Here is a 12,321-nt window from a genome sequence, read left to right on the forward strand (position 1 = left end):
TAGGTTTTGTAGTTTTGGTCTATAAGGCCAGAAGTGAGGGATGACCTTGGGCACTGTAGAAGTGCACAGTTAGGCCATGTTCACACTTTGCGGCGTGCTCTGCAGGTTTATCCTGCAGCGGAATTGATAAATCTGCAGGGCAAAACCGCTGCGGTTATCCCTGCAGATTTATCGCGGTTTGTTCCGCGGTTTTCGCTGCGGGATTACTCCTGTAATATTGATGCTGCATATGCAGCAATATGCAGCATCAATAGTAATGATAAAAATAATAAAAATTGGTTATACTCACCCTCTGATGTCCGGATCTCCTGGGCTTTGCACCCGGCGGTCCGGTTCCAAAGATGCTGTGCCGAGAAGGACCTTCGTGACGTCACGGTCATGTGACCGAGGCGTCATCACGGTCATGTGACCGCGACGTCACCACAGGTCCTGCTCGCACAGCAAACCGAAGACCGGGCGGCCGCGTGCAGCGCTGAGAGGTGAGTATAACATCATTTTTTATTTTAATTCTTTTTTTTTTACACTATTTATGCTTCCCAGGGCCTGGAGGAGAGTCTCCTCTCCTCCACCCCGGGTACCACCCGCACATTATCCGCTTACTTCCCGCAACGTGGGCACAGCCCCATGCGGGAAGTAAGCGGTTCAATGCATTCCTATGGGTGCAGAATCGCAGCGATTCTGCACAAAGAAGTGACATGCTGCGGGTTTTAAACCGCTGCGTTTCTGCGCGGTTTTTCCCGCAGCATGTGCACAGCGGTTTGCGGTTTCCATAGGGTTTACATGTTAATGTAAACGCTATGGAAACTGCTGCGGACCCGCAGCATCAAAATCGCCGCGGATCCGCGGTAAAAACCGCAAAGTGTGAACATGGCCTTAATGTTCGGGCTTATTGACATTTTGGGTTTTCTTTTGCTCAAATGTTTTTCACAAAATTGAAGTAAAATGAAACTGTGATGTAAAAATAAAAAGTGCTACTCCAGCACAAGCATGAGGTTGTCGAGCATAAAATGTTTTCTACTACTACATCAAGGAAGAGGACTAAAACTTTAGTGTCACCTATTGGAAGCCGTTTCGGGGTTTTGCCCTTCATCACTGCAAAGTATGAGATCTGATTTGTCTAGGTGAGAGGCTCTGGACTGATGACTGTGTTCAGGTGCCGTTATTCTATTGCGAGTTTTCTTGTTTTCTACATATCCCATTCATATTTTGGCCAGTCTAAAGACCTTAGAGTTGTGACTGATGTGTAATGTTTCTTCCACAGAGATGAAATTGGCTTAATTCCGTGTCCAGAAGCAAAATTTAATCGCAGCCCCATTGTACTGGTGGAAAATAAATTGGGAGTGGAGAGCTGGTGTATCAAGTTTCTGCTCCCTTATGTACACAACAAGCTCTTGCTTTACCGGCAGAAGAAGCTGTGGCTTAATAGAGATGGTGAGTCATTTTTTTGTTTTGTCTGTTTTTTTTAACCCCTTAGTGACGGAGGCAAATTTTTGAAATCTGACCAGTGTCACTTTATGTGGTAATAACTCTGCAACGCTTCAACAAATCCCAGTGATTTTGAGATTGTTTTTTCGTGACACATTATACTTTATGGTAATGGTAAATTTTGGTCAATATGTTTTGTTTATTTATCAAAAATTTGAGAAAAATGTTAAAAAGTTAGCAATTTTCAAAATTTGAATGATTATCCCTTTAATCCAGATAGTCATACCATAGCAAGCCATTAATAAATAACATTTCCCACATGTCTGCTTTACATCAGCACCATTTGTAAAATGTTATTTTATTTTGCTAGCATTTTAGGAGGATTAACCCCTTCATGACCCAGCCTATTTTGGCCTTAATGACCTTGCCATTATTTGCAATTCTGACCAGTGTCCCTTTATGAGGTAATAACTCAGGAACGCTTCAACGGATCCTTGCGGTTCTGAGATTGTTTTTTCGTGACATATTGGGCTTCATGTTAGTGGTAAATTTAGGTCGATAATTTCTGAGTTTATTTGTGAAAAAAACGGAAATTTGGCGAAAATTTTGAAAATTTCGCAATTTTCACATTTTGAATTTTTATTCTGTTAAACCAGAGAGTTATGTGACACAAAATAGTTAATAAATAACATTCCCCACATGTCTACTTTACATCAGCACAATTTTGGAAACAAATTTTTTTTTTGCTAGGAAGTTATAAGGGTTAAAATTTGACCAGTGATTTCTCATTTTTACAACAAAATTTACAAAACCATTTTTTTTAGGGACCACCTCACATTTGAAGTCAGTTTGAGGGTTCTATATGGCTGAAAATACCCAAAAGTGACACCATTCTAAAAACTGAACCCCTCAAGGTGCTCAAAACCACATTCAAGAAGTTTATTAACCCTTCAGGTGTTTCACAACAGCAGAAGCAACATGGAAGGAAAAAGTGAACATTTAACTTTTTAGTCACAAAAATGATCTTTTAGCAACAATTTTTTTATTTTCCCAAGGGTAAAAGGAGAAACTGGACCACAAAAGTTGTTGTCCAATTTGTCCTGAGTACGTTGATACCTCATATGTGGGGGTAAACCACTGTTTGTGGGCACGGCAGGGCTCGGAAGCGAAGGAGCGCCATTTGACTTTTTCAATGAAAAATTGGCTCCAATCTTTAGCGGACACCATGTCGCGTTTGGAGAGCCCCCGTGTGCCTAAACATTGGAGCTCCCCCACAAGTGACCCCATTTTGGAAACTAGACCCCCCAAGGAACTTATCTAGATGCATAGTGAGCACTTTAAACTCTCAGGTGTTTCACAAATTGATCCGTAAAAAATGAAAAAGTACTTTTTTTTCACAAAAAAATTTTTTTAGCCTCAATTTTTTCATTTTCACATGGGCAACAGGATAAAATGGATCCTAAAATTTGTTGGGCAATTTCTCTTGAGTACGCCGATACCTCATATGTGGGGGTAAACCACTGTTTGGGTGCACGGCAAGGCTTGGAAGGGAAGGCGCGCCATTTGACTTTTTCAATGGAAAATTAGCTCCAATCGTTAGTGGACACCATGTTGCGTTCGGAGAGCCCCTGTGTGCCTAAACATTAGAGCTCCCCTACAAGTGACCCCATTTTGGAAACTAGACCCCCCCAGGAACTCATCTAGATGTATAGTGAGCACTTAAAACCCCCAGGTGCTTCACAGAAGTTTATAACGCAGAGCCATGAAAATAAAAAAATATTTTTCTTTCCTCAAAAATGATTTTTAGCCCGGAGTTTTTTATTTTCCCAAGGATAATAGGAGAAATTGGACCCCAAATGTTGTTGTCCAGTTTGTCCTGAGTACGATGATACCCCATATGTGGGGGTAAACCACTGTTTGGGCGCATGGCAGGGCTCGGAAGGGAAGGCACGCCATTTGGCTTTTTGAATGGAAAATTAGCTCCAATCATTAGCGGACACCATGTCGCGTTTGGAGAGCCCCTGTGTGCCTAAACATTGGAGCTCCCACACAAGTGACCCCATTTTGGAAACTAGACCTCCCAAGGAACTAATCTAGATGTGTGGTGAGCACTTTGAACCCTCAAGTGCTTCACAGAAGTTTATAACGCAGAGCCATGAAAATATAAAATTATTTTTCTTTCCTCAAAAATTATTTTTTAACCCACAATTTTTTATTTTCCCAAGGGTAACAGGAGAAATTGGACCCCAAAAGTCGTTGTGCAGTTTCTCCTGAGTACGCTGATACCCCATATGTGGGGGTAAACCACTGTTTTGGCACACGTCGGGGAGCGGAAGGGAAGTAGTGACGTTTTGAAATGCAGACTTTAATGGAATTCTCTGCGGGCGTCACGTTGCGTTTGCAGAGCCCCTGATGTGCCTAAACAGTAGGAACTCCCCACAATTGACCCCACTTTGGAAACTAGACCCCCAAGGGAACTTATCTAGATGTGTGGTGAGCACTTTGAACCCCCAAGTGCTTCACAGAAGTTTATAACGCAGAGACGTGAAAATAAAAAATGTGTTTTCTTTCCTCAAAAATATTTTTTTAGCCCAGAATTTTTTAATTTTCCCAAGGGTAACAGGAAAAATTTGACCCCAAAAGTTGTTGTCCAGTTTCTCCTGAGTACGCTGATACCCCATATGTGGGGGTAAACCACTGTTTGGGCGCACGTCGGGGCTTGGAAGGGAGGGCGCACCATTTGACTTTTTGAACGCAAGATTGGCTGGAATCATTGGTGGCGCCATGTTGCGTTTGGAGACCCCTGATGTGCCTAAACAGTGGAAACCCCTCAATTCTAACTTCAACACTAACCCCAACACACCCCTAACCCTAATCCCAACTGTAGCCATAACCCTAATCACAACCCTAACCCCAACACACCCCTAACCACAACCCTAACCCCAACACACCCGTAACCCTAAATCCAACCCTAATCCTAACCCTAATCCCAACCCTACCCACAACTGTAACCCCAACACAACCCTAACCCTATCCTTAACCCTAACCACAAGCCTAATCTTAACCCTATTTCCAACCCTAGCCCTAATTCCAACCCTAAGGGTACCGTCTCACATAACGATTTACCAACGATCACGACCAGCGATACGACCTGGCCGTGATCGTTGGAAAGTCATTGTGTGGTCGCTGGGGAGCTGTCACACAGACCGCTCTCCAGCGACCAACGATGCCAAGGTCCCGGGTAACCAGGGTAAACATCGGGTTACTAAGGCTACGTTCACATTTGCGTTGTGCGCCGCAGCGTCGGCGCCGCAGCGCACAACGCAAACAAAAACGCGGCAAAACGCATGCACAACGCTGCGTTTTGCGCCGCATGCGTCCTTTTTTCCATTGGTTTTGGACGCAGCAAAAATGCAACTTGCTGCGTCCTCTGCGCCCCGACGCGGGCGCCGCAGGGACGCATGCGGCGCCAAACGCAAGTGCACCGCATGTCCATGCGCCCCCATGTTAAATATAGGGGCGCATGATGCATGCGGCGCCGCTGCGGCGCCCGACGCTGCGGCGCTAGCCGCAAATGTGAACGTAGCCTAAGCGCAGGGCCGCGCTTAGTAACCCGATGTTTACCGTGGTTACCAGCGTAAAAGTAAAAAAAAAAAAACGTACATACTCACATTTTGGTGTCCTTCAGGTCCCTTGCCGTCTGCTTCCCGCTCTGACTGAGTGCCGCCGTACAGTGAGAGCACAGCACAGCGGTGACGTCACAGCTGCGCTCTGCTCTCACTTGCCGGCCGGCAGACAGTCAGAGCGGGAAGCAGACGGCAAGGGACCTGAAGGACACCGAAATGTGAGTATGTACGTTTTTTTTTTTTTTTTTTTACTTTTACGCTGGTAACCACGGTAAACATCGAGTTACTAAGCGCGGCCCTGCGCTTAGTAACCCGATGTTTACCCTGGTTACAAGTGAACGCATCGCTGGATAGCTGTCACACACAACGATCCAGCGATGACAGCGGGAGATCCAGCGACGAAAGAAAGTTCCAAACGATCTGCTACGACGTACGATTCTCAGCAGGGTCCCTGATCGCTGCTGCGTGTCAGACACAGCGATATCGTATGGATATCCCTGGAACGTCACAGATCGTACCGTCGTAGCGATCAAAGTGCCACTGTGAGACGGTACCCTAACTCTAATTCCAACCCTAACCCTAAGGCTATGTGCCCACTTTGCGGATTCGTGTGAGATTTTTCCGCACCATTTTTGAAAAATCCGCAGGTAAAAGGCACTGCGTTTTACCTACGGATTTACAGCGGATTTCCAGTGTTTTTTTGTGCGGATTTCACCTGCGGATTCCTATTGAGGAACAGGTGTAAAACGCTGCGGAATCCGCACAAAATTGACATGCTGCGGAAAATACACAGCGTTTCCGCACGGTATTTTCCGCACCATGGGCACAGCAGATTTGGTTTTCCATAGGTGTACATGGTACTGTAAACCTGATGGAAAACTGCTACGAATTCGCAGCGGCCAATCCGCTGCGGATCCGCGGCCAATCCGCTGCGGATCCGCTGCGAATCCGCGGCCGATCCGCTGCGGATCCGCGGCCGATCCGCTGCGGATCCGCGGCCGATCCGCTGCGGATTCGCAGCCAAATCCGCACTGTGTGCACATGCCCTAACCCTAACCCTAACCCTACCCCTAATTCTAACCCTAATTCTAACCCTAGTTCTAACCCTAACCCTAGCAGAAAAAAAAAAATATATATTTTATTTATTTTTATTATTGTCCCTATGGGGGTGATAAAGGGGGGTCATTTACTTTTTTTTCATTTTGATCACTGCGATAGGCTATATCGCAGTGATCAAAATACTTCTGAAATGAATCTGCCAGCCGGCAGACTCTGCGGGCGCAGTGCGCATGCGCCCGCCATGTTGGAAGATGGCGGCGCCCATGGAGAAGCCGGACGGACATCGGGAGGCCCGGTAAGTATGAAGGGGGGGTGATCGGATCACGGGGGGGGGGGGACCGGAGCACAGGGGGGGGGACCGGAGCACAGGGAGGGGGCACCGGAGCACGGGGGCAGCGGACAGAACGAATTAGGGGGGCGGACCGCGCACCGGAGCACTGGGGGGGCGATCGGTGGGGTGGGGTGGGGGCAGATTAGGTTTTCCAGCCATGGCCGATGATATTGCAGCATCGGCCATGGCTGGATTGTAATATTTCACCGTTTTTTTGGGTGAAATATTACAAATCGCTCTGATTGGCAGTTTCACTTTCAACAGCCAATCAGAGCGATCGTAGCCATGGGGGGGTGAAGCCACCCCCCCTGGGCTGAAGCACCACTCCCCCTGTTCCTGGAGATCGGGTGAAATTGGAGTTAACCCTTTCACCCGATCTGCAGGAGCGCGATCCCTCCATGACGCATACGCTGCGTCACAGGTCGGGAAGGCACCGACTTTCATGACGCAGCGTATGCGTCAAAGGTCGGGAAGGGGTTAAAAATGTAGCAGTAATTTTTCATTTTTTCAAGGAAATTTACAAAATTTATTTTTTTAGAGACTTATTAATGTTTGATGTGACTTTAGGGGTCTTATATATTGGGAAACCCCCAAACGTGATACAGTTTTTAAATCAGCACCCCCTGACGTATTGAAAACTGCAGTCAGGTAGTTTATTAACTCTTCAGGTGCTTTACAGGAATTAATGCAAAGTGGCATGACAGAAATGAAAATGTGTATTTTTATCACCTAAATGTCTCTAACTTCTGAACAGATTACTACAGCCGTCAGACTATTAGGCTGGTATTTGATCGTGAATTGCCATGGCAAACATCAGGACCACAAAATCATGATCCTAGAGCACCAATTTGGATAAAGAGGAAGCCCCCACACTCTGATAACCATTTATAATGATGTAGTCTCTATTGACAGCAGCATCTAAGGGGTTAAACAGATATGGATGGTGCAAACACTGATCGTGGCTGATACAGCAAGTTGTCAGCTATAGTGCACAGCCGACAGCTGCTGGATTGTTACCAGTATGGGGATGCTATTCTCTTATCTCAGGTCAGTTAAAAGACGTATTGGCTGTCATTAAGGGGTTAAATCTTCTGCAATCATACTTTTTTTTTTTCCTCTCCCAACATAAGGACGAAACTATTAATGGAGGTCTCCTTACACCTCATTAGTTGATACTTTTATATCGAATTCACTTCGACCCTTTCTATCTGGACCATTGCCACTGATCCATGTATCTCCATACTACATCATACAGTAATGGCTTACAGATAAAATAGAAATAGTTAAAGGGAATCTGTCAGCAGGTAATGTGAGGGCAGCATGATTTAGGGGCAGAGAGCCTGATTACAACGGTAGATCATTTACTGAACTGCTTGGTATTTTATCTGTTATAGATGTAGCAGTGGTCATATTGCTCAGCTGTGTATAACCCTGCTCACACCCCTGATTGACAGCTTCCTGCGTACACTGTGCATTGTCAGTAAGCTGCTAATCAGTGGTGGGGGCGAGGTTACATGGATTAGCTGGACTGGATTACACATGAGATGTAGTTAGGCATTGATAATCTCCTGCTGATAAAACACTGATTGTAATGAAACTACAAAACATCTAGAAAGTGACACTTCCTTGGAATCAGGCTCTCAGATTAAATAGCAAAAATTTGGTAACAAATTCCCTTATTACTAAAAATGTATAATACGTTAAAAATATTTTTGCATGTGAGATAAATGTAACTAAGCACAAAGGATAAATACAAATCTTATTTAATCAATGGGTGTACGCAGAGCCAGTACAGAAAATACAAAAATGATCATCTGTATTCTCTTATAGAAATGTACTCCTAGTACAGGTTAAAAAGTGAGTCAGTAAGTGGATGGAGCTACGCGCAGCAGGAGGCATAATAATAGAGCAATAGTACATCTAATTGATATCTATTTATATAATTACGTTAAATTCTGTCATCCACTTCCGTCTAGACGTCCTCGATTCCCACAATCCACTGCGCCGCACAGGAAGTACTTCGACCGCCATATTGGAATACCCAAGTGATGGGTATTCCAATATGGCACCTGCTGGTGGTACCAGGCCCTTGCGCAGTACCACCAGCGGGTCATCGCCGGACCCCCCGCAGCTGGGACTCCTCCGCCGCAAGGACCCCTCCCCACCACTGAGATCCAGGCCGCCGCTGAGATCCAGGCCACCGGAGCACCCTCCCTGCCGGGCAGCCGTAGGAAAATGATTCACTGCGCAGCTGTGACCTTGTAGTCAGAAATGCTTCCAGGGGCGATCCCCATGATGATGTTGTCTCAATGTGGAAACTGCTGCTGGTACCAACCTATTGCACGGTACCACCAGTGGAACACCGTCGCACCACACCATATGCCGTATGCACCACACACTCACATTCACACTCTCCTCACATTCACACTCTCCTCACATTCACACTCACCTCACATTCACACTCACCTCACATTCACACTCACCTCACATTCACACTCACCTCACATTCACACTCACCTCACATTCACACTCACCTCACCTTCACACTCACCTCACCTTCACACTCACCTCACCTTCACACTCACCTCACCTTCACACTCACCTCACATTCACACTCACCTCACATTCACACTCTCCTCACATTCACACTCTCCTCACATTCACACTCTCCTCACATTCACACTCTCCTCACATTCACACTCTCCTCACATTCACACTCTCCTCACATTCACACTCTCCTCACATTCACACTCTCCTCACATTCACACTCTCCTCACATTCACACTCTCCTCACACTCACCTCACATTCACACACTCACCTCACACACTCACACGCTCACATTCACACATACACACACATTCACACGCACACACACACATTCACACTCGCACACACACTCACGCTCACGTTCACATTCACATGCATGCTAGTACAGGTTAAAAAGTGAGTCAGCAAGTGGATGGAGCTACGCGCAGCAGGAGGCATAATAATAGAGCAATAGTACATCTAATTGATATCTATTTATATAATTACGTTAAATTCTGTCATCCCCTTCCGTCTGGACGTCCTCGAATCCCACAATCCACTGCGCCGCACAGGAAGTACTCCGACCGCCATATTGGAATACCCAAGTGATGGGTATTCCAATATGGCACCTGCTGGTGGTACCAGGACCTTGCGCAGTACCACCAGCGGGTCATCGCCGGACCCCCCGCAGCTGGGACTCCTCCGCCGCAAGGACCCCTCCCCGCTGAGATCCAGGCCGCCGCTGAGATCCAGGCCACCGGGGCAGCCGTAGGAAAATGATTCACTGCGCAGTCCCAACAGACTATCTGTATTGTGTTCCTTTTACAGTGTCTCTTTATCATCTAACACTGTGTTATTTATTCTTTGCTGCCTGTATTATTTAAAGGGAACCTATCACCCCGTTTTTTTCGGTATGAGATAAAAATACTGTTAAATAGGGCCTGAGCTGTGCATTACAATAGTGTAGTTTGTGGACCCCGATTCCCCACCTATGCTGCCGAAATACGTTACCAAAGTAGTCATTTTCGCCTGTCAATCAGGCTGGTCAGGTCGGATGGGCGTGGCTTCTTCCCCCAGATATTGCGTAGTTTTCCGTTGGTGGCGTAGTGGTGTGCGCATGTCCAAGGTCCCCAATCCTGCACGGGGGGGTGAAAATAGCAGCGATGTCCGTTATTCCATTGGTGGTCGGTGGGCGCGGCCATCTTCCTTTGGCCGCGCGTGCGCAGAAGCGGCGCTCTGCTGGCCGCGGCTTCAGGAAAATGGCCGCCGCGATCTCCATCTGCGCACGCGCGGCATCCAGCGGCCATTTTCCTGAAGCCGCGGCCAGCAGAGCACCGCTTCTGCGCACGCGCGGCCAAAGGAAGATGGCCGCGCCCACCGACCACCAATGGAATAACGGACATCGCTGCTATTTTCACCCCCCCGTGCAGGATTGGGGACCTTGGACATGCGCACACCACTACGCCACCAACGGAAAACTACGCAATATCTGGGGGAAGAAGCCACGCCCATCCGACCTGACCAGCCTGATTGACAGGCGAAAATGACTACTTTGGTAACGTATTTCGGCAGCATAGGTGGGGAATCGGGGTCCACAAACTACACTATTGTAATGCACAGCTCAGGCCATATTTAACAGTATTTTTATCTCATACCGAAAAAAACGGGGTGATAGGTTCCCTTTAATGTAAGCTGCTTGTCATTTGTTTATTGATTTGCTGGTTGCACAGGCACTTGTGCCAGTCACTGTACACATTGATGGCCATGCTGCTTACACAGGACATCTTTTGGTGGGCATGTTCACTGTGTACCCTGTAGGTTTGTGCGGGCTTTTCTGCCTTATTGGGGGCTGTTGTTTATATGGGGTTACTCTGTATTTCCCCTTCTTTTAAATGGTTTTAATTGTTTGTGCTTTGCCTTTTGTGTATTTTTGAAATAAAGCTGTGTTCCATTTTTTCATCTGTGTGGTGATCCCCGTTTGTAAGACCTACCTTTTCCTCTTCAAATTTCAGTATAAGTTTTCCAATAGGTCTTGGTGTGTATCCCACTGACCGTGGTGCCCCCATTTTTTTCTATATACACACTCACATTCACACTCTCCTCACATTCACACTCTCCTCACATTCACACTCTCCTCACATTCACACTCTCCTCACATTCACACTCTCCTCACATTCACACTCTCCTCACATTCACACTCTCCTCACATCCACACTCTCCTCACATTCGCACTCTCCTCACATTCGCACTCTCCTCACATTCACACTCTCCTCACATCCACACTCTCCTCACATCCACACTCTCCTCACATCCACACTCTCCTCACATCCACACTCGCCTCACATCCACACTCTCCTCACATCCACACTCTCCTCACATCCACACTCTCCTCACATCCACACTCTCCTCACATTCACACTCTCCTCACATTCACACTCTCCTCACATTCACACTCTCCTCACATTCACACTCTCCTCACATTCACACTCTCCTCACATTCACACACTCACCTCGCACACTCACATTCACACACTCACATTCACACTCACACGCTCACGTTCACACATACTCAAACACACATTCTCACACACACACACACACACACACACACACACACACACACACATTCACACTCGCACACACACTCACGTTCACATTCACATGCTCACATTCACACGCACGCTCACATTCACACGCACGCTCACATTCACACGCACGCTCACATTCACACGCACGCTCACATTCACACTCACACAGCTTCTTGCGCGGTACCATCAGCGGAACACCGTTGTGAACATGTGCCGCCGCCGGGATCAGCCGAATGATTCACTGACTGCCGCGATCTTTGTACAGGAGGAGTGCATGCGCAGTTTTAATGTGACCGCGACTATCTGCACAAAGATGGCAGCGGTCTGATTTACTGCACCTGCGCGAATTATGCGAGTCATTGGACTGATCCCGGCGGCAGATGCGCGACGTGTCTACAGGCAGAGGAAGCCGGTCACATTAAAGAGGTTTTCCCACGAACGAAAGTTAATTTTAAAAATTGACTGTGTCTGACCGTGTACGGCGCATACCACATCTCCTGGGCAGGGGAGGAAGCAAAAGACAATACTGACATTACAGCAGGGGATCACAGTGGATTCATTTTGTGAGGTAAAATATTTCACTGACAGTTTTTTTTTTTTAAATATTTTACCTCACAAAATGTATCCTCTGCAATCTCCTGCTGTAATGTCAGTATTGTCTTTTGCTTCCTCCCCTGCCCAGGAGCTGTGGTATATTCGGTACACGGTCAGACACAGACAATTTTTAAAATGAACTTTTGTTCGTGGGAAAACCCCTTTAAAAAG

General features: G+C 46.8%; 1 protein-coding gene across 1 annotated transcript in view; it reads left to right on the forward strand.

Moving 5' to 3' along the window:
* The window catches only part of PTAR1 (protein prenyltransferase alpha subunit repeat containing 1), a 70,049-nt gene that overhangs the window by 19,784 nt on the left and 37,944 nt on the right, over window positions 1-12,321 (forward strand). Inside the window, exon 2 of the mRNA XM_077249068.1 lies at window positions 1,262-1,431. Within this exon, the coding sequence (XP_077105183.1) occupies window positions 1,262-1,431 (170 nt within the window). The remainder of the gene's footprint in view (window positions 1-1,261; window positions 1,432-12,321) is intronic.

This window comes from Ranitomeya variabilis, chromosome 1 (genome assembly GCF_051348905.1).
Source record: "Ranitomeya variabilis isolate aRanVar5 chromosome 1, aRanVar5.hap1, whole genome shotgun sequence".
Classification (NCBI taxonomy): domain Eukaryota; kingdom Metazoa; phylum Chordata; class Amphibia; order Anura; family Dendrobatidae; genus Ranitomeya; species Ranitomeya variabilis.